Source organism: Musca vetustissima, unplaced genomic scaffold (genome assembly GCF_032173495.1).
Source record: "Musca vetustissima isolate MV318-11 ecotype Yass unplaced genomic scaffold, APGP_CSIRO_Mvet_v1 utg11336, whole genome shotgun sequence".
In the NCBI taxonomy this organism is placed as follows: domain Eukaryota; kingdom Metazoa; phylum Arthropoda; class Insecta; order Diptera; family Muscidae; genus Musca; species Musca vetustissima.
Genome location: NW_026875811.1, coordinates 124574 through 142860, shown reverse-complemented (window position 1 = coordinate 142860; position 18287 = coordinate 124574). Strand labels below are relative to the sequence as shown.

The window sequence follows — 18287 nt, the reverse complement described above, 5'->3', positions numbered from 1 at the left end:
TAAGTCCAGCTTGATGTCTGTGATGTTTTGTTGATATCGGTTCAGATTTAAATAGAGCTCCCATACATAATTTTTCTGGCTTTCATTCAAATATTACACCAAAAATCCAAGTCTGCCCGATTGACATGACACTTTGCATAAATTTCAGAATGGTATGTGTATGTTTTTCATTGGTTCAAATATCTATGCAAATCACAATTTTTCGCCTGATTCCATTTCAATGGTCTTCCAAAAATGCTATGTCTCTTCTATCTACAGGATATTGTACACATTATCATCTCTTGTATGTACCCATAGTGGTGAAGGGTATCATATAGTCGGCTCCGTCCGACTTTTGATCTTTCCTTTCTACTGGTTATATAAATGTTTTTGACTGTAAGTCAAAATTGAAAATAGAAACATGTTATTGTAATAAAATCCTTTTAAAACTGATCTATAAGAATCGAAATAGGTGTAGAGACAAAAACGTAGTAATTATAACGGTAAAAGTATCTAACATTTCAGAGCGCATCTGCTTCCGACAAAATACAGAACGCAAGTAGGGACCGAAGAAAATTTGTCACAGTGCTATACATCGATGTACTCTTGCCGTGAAATGCCAGATGGACACAAATCTGTGCCAATATAAATGACGTAAGATTTGTCAGTACGACGAGAAACTCAACACTTAAATTATTGAGTTCGATGAGGGATATTTTTGCCGTAGCAAAGCTCATTATCCATTATGGTCCATTTTTTTGATAAAACCTCCCTTTTCAGAAATTTTGAAGATTTATTCTATACCATCTATATGACAAATTGGCATGCCCTGCTATTAACATTTGTAGATGTTTCAAATTCCAAGATAAACTAATATGATATCGCCAATTATGTACTTCCAGGGAAATTCATCCCCCTAAATAAACTAAATGACAGTAAGAATTGCAGAAAATGGAGTAAGAAAAAGAAATAAAAAGAAAAACAGAGTATAACAACAGCAGTCTTCTGTAATACCATTTGTATCATCCTTGTATACAGGGAACAAATTCATGTATACCGATTCTAACAAGAGGTTGTCTGTGTGAAAGTGTATAACACAATGTTATCAATGGCATTGTTGCTTTCAGATTTGTGGTCCCAGCATTTTACTGGTATGCAGCAACCACAGCAGTCACTGTTGTTGCTGTTTGTACATTAAACTTACCCAGGATTCATGGTAATGAATATCGAGCATGTTGGATCCAAGCGCAGCATTGTATCCTCAAAATAGAAACGCACAACTTTCCTGCCAATGGCTCGTTGTATCGTCAATATCTGTTGAGCAACAACTGACAATACCTCCAATTCGATACGATTGAATTCATCGAAACATGCCCAGGCGCCGGATTGTGCTAAACCCTAAAATATCCAATGAAAAGGGGAAACATTAACAAAACAAACAGAAAAGTGAGCAATACAAACATATTTGTTACATGCAAAGTGAGTGAGACGGTGGTCTTGTGAGGTAAAGAGTTTTATATTCTTCATTGTCGTCGTGGTTTGCCATTATTGCAAAGAAAAAAAAACCCATAAATATATATAAAAAAGGAATGAAATCGCAAAAATCGCAAGACGCAGTGGATGTTGGTGATAGCCTTATAAAAAAAGAGCAGCATCAGCTTTTTTTGGCATTCAATCACTCCTCCGTTACCCACATGTCCTTTACTTTTAAATCAATGGTAACTATGGATCCGTTTGGAATGAAGTGAAAAAAGGCACACATGTTACCGATTTCTGTATGTGCAATTATTTCGCTTCCTTTGCATCTCATGCATATGAGCCTTAAATTGTTGGAATATTGTTTTTTTTTTTAATTTAAATTTTGAAAAATAGAGAGGTAAAAAAATAATAAATATGAAAAACATTTTCTTTCAGGTTAGAGCGACAATATCGCATTACTTTGGGCATTTCGATAAAGTGTCCCATAATACATTTGGATATTATTGTTTGCAAGGTATTGTGAAACAAAATACTCGTATAGCTTCACTATTTGGATATGAATGGATGCATTATATTGGTTCCACTATAAACAATTCTGGTGTATTTATTATATGACTAAATTTTGTTTGATTATCGATAGGCAATTTGTGTAAATGCATGGCTATATATTTGTAGATTAAAATCTCCGCATACTCCTGTTTATTCACATCCTATTGGTTACGGATGAGTGTATTAAATCCGAACACAACAGGGCTACGAATTTATTTCGTATCTATGAATTTGTTCTTGTATGCTGCCCCCAAGAAATAGTTCATTCTTTGACTTTGTACCGATAGTGCCATTGTTTTCCAATGCCTTTATTGCAATTTATGGCTTTTATGTTCGGCAACAAGAATGCTCATGTTTATTATCCTTAGACCCCTTATTGGTTTAATAAATGTGCTTTGTTATCCAATGGTGATTTCAAGGCATGGCATTTCTCTGTGTATTCTTTCTTCCATTCGTTTGCTTTGTCATTTTTGTTTTATTTGTTTGTGACGAAGGTGGGGGTGCAATATGGATGTGAGTCTAGTACTTTGGCTTAGTTTTTTTTTCAAGCGCACCACAGCTTCTTTCATTTTCCAATACGAATAAATATTTATTTTCTAAACAAGTGGATTTAAAGAATGCACTGATTATAAGGACGCTGATATCCTTTTCTGATATGAAGGATATATATGAAGGATACCTTTGTTTATGACTATTGCGAAAACAATATACGTACGTACATATATCTGCAGCAAATGGATGAATGTTCAAGTGCATTATATTTACTTTTTCCTACTGATTAATAAATCCATTTAAATTGAATATTGACATTAAATAATATTTTGCGGAAAAGATGAAGTAAAAACATGGACAGAACATTTGCTATACCCCTAACCACACCGTGGTACAGGGTATTATGTGTTTGTGCATTTTGTAACAGACAAAAGGAAATGAGATAGACACATGGTTCCTTTCGAGAACATGCATAGAATCGCTTTTTAATTCGATTTATGCATGTTCGTCCGTCCGTATGTCTGTCCATGTTAAATTGTAAACAAAGTATAGGTCGCATTTTAATTTCTTTGGCCCAAGGACGAATCCTATTGAAATCGGTTCAGATTTATATATAGCTCCCATATATATATATATACCTCCGATTTTATGTAAATGTTGCACCAATGTCCCTATATATTCTTCGATTTGCACGAAATTTGGCATATGATGTTGAATTGAATCTAGGGAAAATCGGTTCAGATTTAGATACAGCTCCCATATATATTATCGTCCAATTTTAGGTAAATAGTGCACCAAAGTCCCTATATAACATTCGATTTGCACAAAATTTGGCATTGCGTACTGAATTAAGTCTAGAAAGATGAGTGTTAAGATTCCTGAAAATCGGTTCAGATTTAGATATAGCTCCCATATATATTTTCGTCCGATTTAATGTAAATGGTGTACAAAAGTCCCTATATATCTTTCGATTTCCACGGACTTTGGCAGAGCGTACTGAATTAAGCCCGGATTAATATGTGTTGAGTTTCGTGAAAATCGATTCAGATTTATATATAGCTCCCATATATATTTTCGTCCGATTTAATGTAATTGGTGCTCCATTTACTCTATACTAAATATGTACCCTATATACAAAATATGCTCCTAAGATACTTATTGTAACTTACAGAAATATGTAATAAAATATACATACCGATTTAAAATCAGCATTCGATATAAAAGATATGGATGACCATTGGTAAGAAATCGGACGAAATTAAATATGTGATATATATAGATATATGAACCGATGTTAAATCTATGGATATCAAGTTAAGGCCTTTGGTCTACCGTTTGTATGATATCGAACAAAATTATGTATGAATAGCTATATTTTGATTAACTGCATGTTGAACTTCTAGTGATATTATATTCTTCAGACATCTCTCTTAGTGATACTTCAATCGTATAATCTCCAATAATGAGTTTTTCTTTTTGACCTCAATGAGTTTTTTTAACCCCAACCCGAATTTATCGCTTATCATTCCTATTTGGTTGTTATGACCAAAATATAAACTGTGATACCTAAAATAACGATATTTAAATTTGTCAGATTTGCATATGTTTTGGCTCAGCTAAAATCGAGTTATCCATTTTATCAATAAATTTTACAGCAAAATACCAAAACTCTCTGGGAAAAATTATATTTATAGTTTCAATTGGACTTAAAGCGTTGAAAAATATGCGGCTTGATATCATAATTTCATCGTACAGTCCAAAGAAAAATAAATTTTATCTTTTTATGTGTATTTTTTTTCAATCCTTAACCGATTTACTAAATATATATCTTGTTTGAAAGGAAAAATTCTACTCTTCGAATATATATAAATCCGTTATAAAGTAAATAAGTAATTCGAGTTTCAACTTGAAAATCTATGGAACCACGTTTTTCTCTACATCCACCGTTATAAAATTAATTTTCTAAGTGACCCAGAAAAACCTGTCGCACAGCGAAAATGTTAATTTACCAAAAAAGAAAAACACAATTCTTTTAGGTACAAATTTCTAAATAAAACTAGCTAATTAATGTTATTGGCTACCAAAATCTGATTTTAATAATAATGAAACCTTCAACATGTAAGAGTGCATTTAGTTATACAAACTTTGGATGGAAACCATTATCAATTATCTACATAGACAAACTGCTTCCACCCTATTCAAACATATTTCCTTACCATGATCAACTCATTTGCCACACAACATGTAGCCCACTTCTTGAGAATCTCAAGTACTTCAAGTTGTATTGAAGAGCCCAACATGTTTACCAACCAAGAAAGTTCACAAACACAAAGAGTAAACGAACGAGATACATACATGAATACTATCAAGGTTAACTGCCACCACAGTTCATAGTCCATAATGGATAATCAATTAATACTTTTTAGAGACAAGGGTCCACTTGAAAATGTAACATAACATTCAATACAGGGTTAAGCTGAACAGATTTCATGACATTTAAGCTGTTCGTTGTTGAGCTGTTCATTTCTTGGTCTATATAAATTGGTGGAGGTAAAGGTAAACCTCATTCTAGCCACCTCCTCTGGCGAGAACACATCTTCACATACAGTGACCCTTCCAAATTAAACTCTCCAATAGATAGCTTGGTTGCAAACATTAAAATGGTAATTCTCAATCGTTTCAAAGCCTATTGTATATTAATCGATTCGTTTACTTTTTAGAGAATTTTCGTGGTAGCATTTTCGATATTGGCTATAGCCGCTTCAGCTGCCATCGATAGTCCTGCTAATGATTATTTGCCACCAACGGAAGACACTGTTACATTGGCTTCTGCGTCCGAATCGGCTGCTCTAAGTGACAATGGATATTTGTACAGGACTGTAAAACGTCTTAAATACAGACAACGTCGTGATGTTTCTGAAATTGCCAACGAGTACTTGCCCCCAGCTGAAGAATCGGCCACTGAATCTGTAGTTGAAGTTAAACCTGCCGAAGAACCTCAAGAATCCGCTGTTTTGGGTGAAAATGGCTATGAATACAAAACTGTTCGCCGTTTGAAATATCGTCAACGTCGTGATGTTTCTGAAGTTGCCAACGAGTACTTGCCTCCAGCTGAAGAATCGGCCACTGAATCTGTAGTCGAAGTTAACTCTGCAGAAGAACCTCAAGAATCCGCTGTATTGGGTGAAAACGGCTATGAATACAAAACTGTTCGTCGCTTGAAATACCGTCAACGCCGCGATGTTTCCGAAATTGCCAACGAGTACTTGCCCCCAGCTGAAGAATCGGTCACTGAATCTGCAGTCGAAGTTAAATCTGCCGAAGAACCTCAAGAATCCGCTGTATTGGGTGAAAATGGCTATGAATACAAAACTGTTCGTCGTTTGAAATATCGCCAACGTCGCGATGTTTCCGAAATTGCCAACGAGTACTTGCCCCCAGCTGAAGAATCGTCCACTGAATCTGTAGTCGAAGTTAAATCCGCCGAAGAACCTCAAGAATCTGCTATTTTTGGTGAAAATGGTTATGAGTACAAAACTGTTCGCCGTTTGAAATATCGTCAACGTCGTGATGTTTCTGAAATTTCCAACGAGTACTTGCCCCCAGCTGAAGAATCGGCCACTGAATCTGTAGTCGAAGTTAAATCTGCCGAAGAACCTCAAGAATCCGCTGTATTGGGTGAAAATGGCTATGAATACAAAACTGTTCGTCGCTTGAAATATCGCCAACGTCGTGATGTTTCCGAAATTGCCAACGAGTACTTGCCCCCAGCTGAAGAATCGGTCACTGAATCTGTCGTCGAAGTTAAATCTGCCGAAGAACCTCAAGAATCCGCTGTATTGGGTGAAAATGGCTATGAATACAAAACTGTTCGTCGTTTGAAATACCGTCAACGCCGTGATGTTTCTGAAATTTCCAACGAGTATTTGCCCCCAGCTGAAGAATCGGTCACTGAATCTGTAGTGGAAGTTAAATCTGCCGAAGAACCTCAAGAATCTGCTGTTTTGGGTGAAAATGGCTATGAATACAAAACTGTCCGCCGTTTGAAATACCGTCAACGCCGTGATGTTTCCGAAATTGCCAAGGAGTACTTGCCCCCAGCTGAAGAATCGTCCACTGAATCTGTAGTCGAAGTTAAATCCGCCGAAGAACCTCAAGAATCTGCTGCTTTGGGTGAAAATGGTTATGAGTACAAAACGGTTCGCCGTTTGAAATACCGCCAACGCCGTGATGTTTCTGAAATTGCCAACGAGTACTTGCCTCCAGCTGAAGAATCGGCCACTGAATCTGCCGTCGAAGTTAAATCTGCCGAAGAACCTCTAGAATCCGCTGTATTGGGTGAAAATGGCTATGAATACAAAACTGTTCGTCGTTTGAAATACCGTCAACGCCGTGATGTTTCCGAAATTGCCAACGAGTACTTGCCCCCAGCTGAAGAATCGGTCACTGAATCTGCCGTCGAAGTTAAATCTGCCGAAGAACCTCAAGAATCCGCTGTTTTGGGTGAAAATGGCTATGAATACAAAACTGTTCGTCGTTTGAAATACCGTCAACGTCGTGATGTTTCCGAAATTGCCAACGAGTACTTGCCCCCAGCTGAAGAATCGACCACAGAATCTGTAGTCGAAGTTAAATCCGCCGAAGAACCTCAAGAATCTGCTGTTTTGGGTGAAAAGGGCTATGAATACAAAACTGTTCGTCGTTTGAAATACCGTCAACGCCGTGATGTTTCCGAAATTGCCAACGAGTACTTGCCCCCAGCTGAAGAATCGGCCACTGAATCTGCAGTCGAAGTTAAATCTGCCGAAGAACCTCAAGAATCCGCTATTTTGGGTGAAAATGGTTATGAGTACAAAACTGTTCGCCGTTTGAAATATCGTCAACGTCGTGATGTTTCTGAAATTTCCAACGAGTACTTGCCCCCAGCTGAAGAATCTGCCACTGAATCTGCAGTCGAAGTTAAATCTGCCGAAGAACCTCAAGAATCCGCTGTATTGGGTGAAAATGGCTATGAATACAAAACTGTTCGTCGTTTGAAATACCGCCAACGCCGTGATGTTTCTGAAATTGCCAACGAGTACTTGCCTCCAGCTGAAGAATCGGCCACTGAATCTGCCGTCGAAGTTAAATCTGCCGAAGAACCTCAAGAATCCGCTGTATTGGGTGAAAATGGCTATGAATACAAAACTGTTCGTCGTTTGAAATACCGTCAACGCCGTGATGTTTCCGAAATTGCCAACGAGTACTTGCCCCCAGCTGAAGAATCGGCCACTGAATCTGCAGTCGAAGTTAAATCTGCCGAAGAACCTCAAGAATCCGCTGTATTGGGTGAAAATGGCTATGAATACAAAACTGTCCGCCGTTTGAAATACCGTCAACGCCGTGATGTTTCTGAAATTTCCAACGAGTACTTGCCCCCAGCTGAAGAATCTGCCACTGAATCTGCAGTCGAAGTTAAATCTGCCGAAGAACCTCAAGAATCCGCTGTATTGGGTGAAAATGGCTATGAATACAAAACTGTCCGCCGTTTGAAATACCGTCAACGTCGTGATGTTTCTGAAATTTCCAACGAGTACTTGCCCCCAGTTGAAGAATCGGCCACTGAATCTGTAGTCGAAGTTAAATCTGCCGAAGAACCTCAAGAATCCGCTGTATTGGGTGAAAATGGCTATGAATACAAAACTGTTCGTCGTTTGAAATACCGTCAACGTCGTGATGTTTCCGATATTGCCAGCGAGTATTTGCCCCCAGCTGAAGAATCGGTCACTGAATCTGCCGTCGAAGTTAAATCTGCCGAAGAACCTCAAGAATCCGCTGTATTGGGTGAAAATGGCTATGAATACAAAACTGTTCGTCGTTTGAAATACCGTCAACGTCGTGATGTTTCTGAAATTTCCAACGAGTACTTGCCCCCAGCTGAAGAATCGGCCACTGAATCTGTAGTCGAAGTTAAATCTGCCGAGGAACCTCAAGAATCTGCTGTTTTGGGTGAAAACGGCTATGAATACAAAACTGTTCGTCGTTTGAAATACCGTCAACGCCGTGTTTAGTGGTAATCGTTACTGTGTTATTAGCCTCATTTAATTGTTCATTTTGTCTTTATTTTGAAAAATATACATACCTTAAAAAATTTACCTAGCGCCTTATAATCCAAACCATCCGAACAATTAAAGACGACACATTTTTTGGCTACAGCTTTGGCCAGATCTTTACATGTTTCTGTTTTTCCAGTTCCAGCTGGACCTTCGGGTGCTCCACCCAGACAAAGTTTTAAAGCACCCATGAGTGTTCTAAAAAAAAAACAATATGTTAAAATGCCGAAGTGCCGAAAGGAAGAGTAGTGGGAAAAATCTACTTCTATAAATGTTGTGTAGAATAATATTTTCAGTAGTCTTACCTATAACAACGATCGGTAAGGGGAGTTACTACCAAACGGGTGGTGTTGCCTAAATATTCCATGCCATATTTGACATCGGTCACAACCATACTAACACAGACCCATTCTTCGCGTTCTATTTAATTTGAAGGGTGTAATTGAAATTTTGTAACTGTATACCAAAAACAAAACAAAAAAAAAAAAAAAAAAAACTTCAAAACTTACTTTCTGTAGTTTTCCAGTAATATCTCAGCTGAGATAACCAATCGAAATCTAGTAATGAGGTGACATTAACATCCAATAAATATTTGGCCACATCGCGATCTATTGGTGAAATACAAATTGCAGAATTGGTCATAGTCTTAATATTTCCTTACTTACCGTGAACATCGAGAACAATTAATGCCTCAATTGTTAATCTGGTCCCGCTATTTAGATCTGTTCTAACCAGATTTACCAAATCTCCAATCTGTGAGTTTAGTTTATTCATGTATGTTGGCAAAGTAAACGTTTCGATGGCTTCCTCAACCTTGAAATTAAATGCAAAGTTTTAGAGTTTATAGCATATGACGTATAAATGTAATTCGATATTAACCTCATATGTCCATGCCATGCATGAGATGGATTGTACAACTTGCCCCGGCCAGGATACAACCCACTGAATACGTTCAACAGCAAAATAATCATCCCAAGCATATTTCATTTGTTCTTTGACACTGTCCAGCATGGCACTCTCAACTTCTTTCAGCCAGATTTCAACGAGACCCTTAGGACATGTAAATAATAAATATACAAAGAAACTGTGTTTTATACACAAATTGAGCCGATGTTTTTTTTAGAGTGTAAAATGAAAAACAATGTGACATGATATAATATTAAAAATTAAATATTATATCCTCCACTTGTTATTCTGTTGGTAACACCTCATCGGACATATATATGGCGTGGATTTGTTAAATAATATTTTGTGATTGTTTTTCTATTTTTTTTTTTCTGGCAACTATATAAGGCGTGCAGTTTAATTTTTTTTCTGCCAAATATAAAAGGCGTGGAGTTTAATTTTTTTGTGACAACTCTATAAGGTGAGGACTTTTAAACAAATATTAGGCGCGGATTTTTAAAAATGTTCTGACAACTATATAAGAAATTAAAATTTTTATTTTGTTCTCCATTATTTTCGATTGCATCTGTTGTATATACCCAAAGTGGTGTAGGGTATCATACAGTCGGCTCCGTCTGACTTTCCTACTTTACCTACTGGTTTATTTTATTTTTTTAATACATTTATTTATTTGTGTACTTACATTTGCAGTCTGCGGATTAATCTTCCTGACCATTGCTACTTTCTCTCCTTCGTCGGACACCATGCCGGTTATTTCCAAATTATCATCAAATGTTAGCTGTGATATCTGATACAATTTGTTACCGGAAATTGCATACTCATCTTCATTCATGCCCTACTTACCCCTTCAAAACATTTCTTCAAGTGTGGTTGGACACGCAATGGATCCTTTGTCTCGGACAAAATCTCCAATAATTCGTCGTTCGATAAAAAGAAAAAACGTGCAAAGTACAGTCGTTTTTGTTCCAAATATGTGTTCAATCCCTTTTGAACTGTTTCCAAATCCTCAACGGCTTTTCTGAATATATTCAACATATCTGGATAATCTGTGGCTGCCATTACATGTAAATCATCCAAAGTGTGACGCATGATACGACGCCATATCTTATCTACCGCCTTGAAGCTACGACCTTCTTGCGGCATTTGGCGCATAATATCTTCGGAGCAAAATATCGGTTCCAAATACATCCATGTAATTTGGACTTCCGTCCAGGTATCCATAATATTTTGTATAAGTGCCAAACGCTTTTCCCAATCATCAGCCTTAGAGCCAAGAGCAACAATGTAAGGTGATCTCTTCATGGCTTGGGTACGCATAAGGTGATCGTCCAACAGTGTTTGGATATCATCTAAAGAGGCCAAAATATGGGTATCGGAATCACGGTACTGTAAAACATCAAAGCAAACGGATTTCCAATCGTTGCGCATATTCTCCAGCAATTGATTCAAATCGTATTCTTTGCCCGCTGCAATGGAAATTTCCTCCAGTTGGGGCAGTATAGACATGATGCCAGCATCTATCATGTCCTTCAGACTCGGGTAAAGCGCTGGATTACATTCTTTGCCCATATGTTGGGATATCATTTCCCAATGGCGATCCTCTAAGCCATGACGGCAGATGGCGTCCAATACCGGTAAATATACCCGGAATTTCTCAATTTTAACACGGACTTGTTCAGCGGCACGTTTAGCCACAGGATTATAAGCTAGCTGGCGGGATAGTTTGTAGACAATCTGAAAGCATATTTACATATATTTATAAACAAATATTTCAATTAATATATTTTATGGAAATATATTTAAACTATACATATTTCCATGAAAGGTATATGACAATTTACTATTTTTTTAAATATCAGAAAAAAACTTCGAGGATAAATGCAATGATGCGTGAGATTGCGAATCTAACTAGATTTGACCTATTATGTATCTCTTGTATCTGTGCCTTCACATTTTCCGTTTGATGGCTCAAGAATACGTTTCAGTTTGTATTTTTGCTTCCTTATTGCTGCTTACGATACCCAGACAGTTTGCCAGGCTAGTTGTGAATTAAGCGTGACGCCCCTTCCTTGAATTCACTTCACCGTGCCTAAACGGTAACAGGTCAGTTCAGTTCCCAGGCTTTTCTTGATGTGAATGCATTTTTCCAGCAAGTACATTGCTACTACATTTGCCTTATTGCCGTTTGTTCCGCTATATTCTGCTTCTACTACAATTTCTCTTCGGAAAAAGGGTGGTCATGCTGTAATTCCATCAATTGCTTCCTACTTACCCGGTACATGTTCTCTATTTCCTCTGCTATGACATCCGCATTTAAACACTGAAATCGTTCGTACATCCTGCAAAAATACATCAAGTGTAAGGATAGTATAAGTATCAATGTTCAGTTATGAGCTCAAGACTCTCGTTTCTAGAAGAAGAAGACTTAAACGCAGTCGTGTAAATAGAAACAATTTTAAGGTAAATTTAAATATCTATTTTTTCTTGGTCTAAATTTGAACCGATTTAAAGAAATAAATATTAGTTCACTTTACGTAGTAGTGCACATAGAATATTACTTCCTTTATTTCCGTGTTTTGGAAGTGGAAATAATTTCCCTTGTTTTTACGAATGCCTAGAAAAGTGCTAATTGGATACCATTTCAATGTAAACATATAAGTACATATGTAAATATGTTTACATTGCATACTGTTCAGCCTTATTCCATTATTCAATTGGTGAACATTGCTTGTTTCCAACGTTTAATATTTATATTCATTCTACTTCCGTTCTACAGATGTGGTCATATCACTTACCATATTAAATGATTCTTTTCGAATTCATATGCCGTTTTCCAGAGCTTTTCGATGGGTTCCATTTTTTCCACGATTTCTGCCAATGTAGCAAACGGCGAGACATCAATTTGTAACAATTGTTCCTCGATATTAATTGCCTTTGCCTCACGACTGAGATTCTATCGCAATGAAAAAACAAAAGCACACTTACACACACGACAAAGAGAAAATATTGAAAATCGATAAACGCATAAAAGCCAAACGAAAGACAAATCATAGAAACTAAATATTTGCCACTGCTCCCGGTACACCAGGTGCTTTCTACGGCACTACAGTTAAGCGGAACGAACACACAATGTACTGGTGTGTATTCGGCAAATGGAATAACCAGCCAACGTTGTGGTACTTACCTCGATAAGATCGAATAATTCATCGACAGTATCGACACGTTCCTTAAGCTCATCCAAAGTAAGAACATCACGAGTTTCTTTAACACGAAAGCCATCCATGCGACGTTTTTCATACAAAATTAATTGCTCGAATTTTACACGTTTTTCACTGCAATGAATGTTAAGTTTAATAACACAAAAACACACCCACACATACACGAACGCATACGTATGGCAATTGCATTGATGTTGATGCCTAACGTCCGGCTACTTACCGCAGAGCAAATTCCAAATTATCACGCACAACATTGAGACGCGCAGCGCTTAGATCTAAGACTTCCTCTAATTCCGAGGGCAACACAAATGTTCGCGTATTTAAGTGAATATCCTCACCTGAAAGTATAGTAGATGAAATTAACTTCGAAGTTATGACAACTATTTCTAGAAAATCTACGGAATTGTTGTGAATGTAAGTTCACAAATAACAAAATGTCCTTGTTATATCCTCATCCTATGGATACACTTTGCTGTGACAAAAATATGTCGTATCAAAATATTAATTTCAGATCCCATGTTTCATTGGACCAAATCCTTTTCAGACAATTTGGAGTCTATTTACAAATATCCGCCCGTTTGTCTTGCTTGACCATCGAAACATCTTCCAAACTTCCAAAATCAGGTTCGAAGATGGATAATATTGCTTCACTGTTTCTGGTACCTCCCACACAAAATGACAAACATGTTGCTCATGGTTAATTATATAATATCATGCAAAAGGTCTGACCGATTTGACAAAAATTTTACACAACCTAATACTATAAGTCAAATAATGCTTGAAAATAAGCTTCTGGTGCCAAATTAAAAAAAAAAATCGAAAGATAGATCGAAAAGATAGATAAGAACTTTGGTACAATATTTACCTTAAATCGGACGGAAATATTTTGTGGGACCATAAATGGGGTATATGTCAAAACAGGGTCCTATATTGAATATTTTTTGTAAATACGTTTTTCCTCCCTTCGGTGGGAATGTTCAGATAAATCCGTCTAAATAGCGAAAAGGGTCTAGCGATATTTTGGGGAACTATAACCGAAACAATATTTCCAATTTTAAATACATCATACTTTAAATGTTGATTAATAATTTTAATTTTCATAAATTGTTTCGTCTGAATTCATTTGAATATGTCACCGAATAAAATAGGTCCGATATAATTTAAATGGTGCACCAAATACGATACGTTTGTCGAAATGTTATCGAAATGATTATAAAAATATGTTTCAAGCGTGATTTGAATCAGTCTAGATTTAGATATAGCTCTTCTGTCAATGCTGGACACGGAATTTAACATATAATATTAACGCTTCAGATTAACGTCCATTTGAAAGAACTAAAAAAAAAATACAAAACCAAAGTTATCTAAGTAAATTTATATAAATTATTTTTTTTGTGATTTCGATTCTTTGCTAGCTTCTTTCTAAAATTAAATTCGATTTCAAAATATTCATTTAGAAATAAAACATTTAAGTTTAAAAATTAAATTTCAGATTTTTAAGTAATCTCTATGTTAAGATATTTTTCCCACATCACGACACGACACGAATGGGGTCTGTCAAATTTAATTTAAATAGGCTTAGATATAAATATATGTCACTTATAATTGTATAATTTGGCGCAAATTTGGATATTTCTCAAAGAAATAATTTCTATTTGTTCGAAAAAATGACATTTTGCCGTTATACATGACACATCGATTACATAATTAAAAAAGTATATTTTCACAGAATGTCTTCTTAGCACTACTAGGCAATTTTATACTCACTTGTTAGCTGTGTAGGCAATTTTATACTCACTTGTTAGCTGTGTATGTGTTAGTAAGAAGATGACACGTTTCGCAACAATTTTTATTTCATCTTTTATGGCAAAGATACGTTCATCCCGACATTCTGACAGGTAATTTTGTAATGCAACAACTTCAGCAGTTTCCTCCGGACGTTCACCTGCTTTCATTGACATTTCCTCGAGAGCGTCACATATCCTTTAATGAGTCAAAGCCAAACATTAGCCGTTATTAGAAAAAGCACCGGCAGCATATACGAGTTAAGTACCAAGATTAGTGTGAAAGATAACAGCAACAACAACAAAAAGGGGAGCATAAAACAAGTGTTTAATTAACAAAAGTCTAGAAAAAAAAACTTGCTCTAAAAATTATAAAAAATGTTTGAATGAGCTAATAATTGTAATATGTGTTATACAGTGTTTGTGTCATCTAAACGTGGACAGGTCAGCATGTTTTTACAGTTGTGTTATGAAGAAGAGCTAAGCGAGATTTTAGGATAGGATATCAAACAGTGATATATAATGTTTCCTGGTACGCGGAACATACAAAGTCACCAAGATATAATAACCTGTAACAGGGTTAATGTTCGCACTCTGCCACCACATTATTTAAGTGATGTTACTTGGAATATTTGCTAAGTAAATCTAACAGTTTCATAGTTACATATTTACAATAATAGAAAACAAAATAATCTTAAAGAGCAAGCCTAGAAAAAAATTGCATGGACACTTTGAAATAAAAACTGTATGGGGACTATTGCTATTTTATTAATCATAAATGTTATGCAACATTTTGTATGCAGTGTAGACAATATGTCGAAAGGCCAACCATACATTGTCAAACAAAAAAAAATCATGTTTGCTTGAATTCATTTTAAGCATTTCAAATTAAACAAAAAAGTAATTGTATTTGTTATAAGGTGAAATTTATTATCATCATTAAGAATGCTTAATGGAAACCAGTAAGGAACGTACAGAAGTCCGATAACCTTTAGCAATTATATAGTGTATACAACCAAGTCATTAAACTATCATTCGACCATCTATAGTAATTTCATTTCAATTGGAAGGAACTTGAGTCGTTGGCGCAGAAGGAGATATGCCTACACCAAGCCTAAGATAAGTTTGGAACACTAAGAAAAATTTCGTCGCAAAGGAACCATTATTGGATATTTGTTGTACTATTAAAATGAAATCGAGGTATGTCTAAATCTAAACTGATATAAAAGGCCCAAATGAACATCATGCTACGGCTCAATTTTGTTGGAGAACTGTTAATAATTAAGATCAGATCGAAAATATATACGGGCACTGCGTCTAAATCTGAACAAATATTCATTAAATTTAACATTTATATGAATCGGTGAAAATTATTTAAATCTGAACCGATGCACTATTGAGATAAAATCGACAGAGAATATATAGGAATTATATTTAAATCTACACCGATTTGAAATTAATAAGGAAGTCGGATGGGATCGACTATATGATACCCTTAACCAATTTAGGTAAATACAAAATATACCCATACAATAAGAATCTGTAAGGTAAAGTAATATATAAATCGATATATACCAAGTGCAACATACGTCTTTTTCTGGTTGTCAGTCGATTGAAAATAAGTAGCATCTTGGTCGATTAGTGGCATGAAATCAGATAAAATTAAATATGTGCTCTATATAGGTATGTAAAACTACGGTCGAGTATGTTAATATCAAACACCGGATACAACGAACTTTCCCTATAGTGAACACTTTTCCTGGTCCTAATTTTTTAAGACGTACATAATTAATTAATGTTCATTTTATAAGTTATACACAATTTCATGTAAAGCGAAGGAAATATAAGGGATTTGGTGTCCCTTTTACATAAAATCGAACGAAAATATATATGGGAGCAATAAATATAAATTTGAACCGATTTTCTCCAAATTCAGTAGAATTCGTTCTCGGGATGTGCCAAATTGTATTCAATTCGGATAATAAATGCGACTTAGAATTTTGTTTACAATTTAAAATTCATAAATCGACTCAGAATGCGATTCTATGCAAATTCTTAAAAGAAACCATGGGTCTATCTCGTTTCCTGTACGCTCTACAAACTTTCATCTCAAAAACTCATATTAATAGGAATTCAACTCAGTGGAGAAATGTTATGATCTCGGGTGAATTAAAATTTAATATTAAAGACTCACAATTGAAAAAAATACAGTGAAAAAATACGTGAGAAAAAAAATACTGTGCTCATGCCACAGTATTCAAGGTTATTGCGAAGCATGGAGGAGAATCAATATTATTGGGCTATTTCACCACACTGTGGTACAGGGTATTATGTCTTTGTGCATATGTTGTAACAGACAAAAGGAATCGAGATAGACATTTGGGAATATGCATAGAATCCTTTTCTGAGTCGATTTACGCATGTTCGTCTGTCCATATATCAAGGACGAACCCTATTGAAATTGGAGAAAATCGGTTCAGATTTAGATATAGCTCCCATATATAGTTTCGTCCGATTTTTTGTGAATGATGCACCAAACTCCCAATATTTGTCCGATTGGGACAAAATTTTGCACATAGTACTGAATTAGGTTCGGATTGATGTCTGCGAATATTTGTCCGATTGGGACAACATTTTGCACAGAGTATTGAATTAGGTCCAGATTGATGTCTGCGAAGTTTTGTCAAAATCGGTTCAGATTTAGATATAGCTCAAATATATAGTTTCGTCCGATTTTATGCGAATGATGCACCAAACTCCCAATATTTGTTCGATTGGGACAAAAATTTGCACAGAAATTCGCAGACATCAATCTGGACCTAATTCAGTACATTATGTCCAGATTGATGTCTGCGAATTTTTGTCAAAATCGGTTCAGATTTAGATATAGCTCCCATATGGGAAATTACAAAATTCTTTTAAAATTCCATTAAAAAAATTTTGAAAATTTTTTTTGCGAGCACATTTATGATTTTTGGTACATAGGTTAAGAAAAATATGCTGATTCGAAATCTGTTCGCGTTCACAAATTCGGATGCTGCGCACAAAAGTTATAGCGGTTTTAAATCTTGTATTTCAAATATATATTAAATGGATTCCTATTCGTTGTAATTCGCGAATTTCTTCACAAATGCTTAAACACCATTGTTTTCTTTGCATACTAGTCAAATCACACTGAAATACGGTTTAATAGTCGCGACAAACAAATAGAAACATGAAGATATCGGAAAATAAAATAAATTAATTTTTGAATTAAAACTATTTTTTTTTTTTTTTTGAATTTTCGATTTTTTTACTATGGTTAAGAGGATACGGTTTTGCCTTAATCTTCTAAAATATACGACGCTTTCTTCTGCAAATTCTTTTAGATGATTGTTAAATATCGGCAGATTCATCTGATAAGAGTTTCGACGTCATTAATGGCTAAATATATTGCATTTACAATACATAAAAATGATCAATATTGAAAAGCTTGCAATTCGCGAATTAATTGAAATCAGTTGATGCGCATGCGATTTTCGTATAAACCGAATCAATGTCTTTCAATAATTATTAATTTTTCAATGTTTAATTTAGCGGTCAAAGTGTGCCACTCGATGCACTTTACTATGCAAAAACCCTAAAAATGGCTTAAAAATACGCAACGTGCATACGATTTTTATGCGCATCCGATTTTAGTAATCTCCTATGAAAATACGCAAAAGGACACCTATTTTAAAAGGATCGTTTAAGAACCGCGGATGTGCCTCCACAATCAATTTTGGATAAAATACGCATATTATTCGCGT

The 18287-nt window shown here is 35.6% G+C and overlaps 2 protein-coding genes across 2 annotated transcripts in view; one reads left to right on the top strand and one right to left on the bottom strand.

Annotated features, from left to right (window-relative positions):
- LOC133338315 (dynein axonemal heavy chain 3-like) overlaps positions 1–18287 on the bottom strand; it is a 92545-nt gene that overhangs the window by 20367 nt on the left and 53891 nt on the right. The window contains exons 17-29 of the mRNA XM_061546491.1: positions 14514–14698; positions 12936–13053; positions 12682–12829; positions 12293–12450; positions 11770–11836; positions 10341–11231; positions 10180–10284; positions 9471–9641; positions 9257–9404; positions 9101–9199; positions 8897–9011; positions 8621–8789; positions 1184–1377 (exon numbers count right to left, since the gene is read on the bottom strand). Coding sequence (XP_061402475.1) covers positions 1184–1377; positions 8621–8789; positions 8897–9011; positions 9101–9199; positions 9257–9404; positions 9471–9641; positions 10180–10284; positions 10341–11231; positions 11770–11836; positions 12293–12450; positions 12682–12829; positions 12936–13053; positions 14514–14698 — 2568 coding nt within the window. The remainder of the gene's footprint in view (positions 1–1183; positions 1378–8620; positions 8790–8896; positions 9012–9100; positions 9200–9256; positions 9405–9470; positions 9642–10179; positions 10285–10340; positions 11232–11769; positions 11837–12292; positions 12451–12681; positions 12830–12935; positions 13054–14513; positions 14699–18287) is intronic.
- On the top strand, positions 5090–8549 carry LOC133338313 (uncharacterized). Its single transcript, XM_061546490.1, has 3 exons — positions 5090–5162; positions 5220–5352; positions 5473–8549. The coding sequence occupies exons 1-3, from the start codon at positions 5160–5162 to the stop codon at positions 8547–8549; spliced, it is 3213 nt and encodes a 1070-aa protein (XP_061402474.1). The 5' UTR covers positions 5090–5159.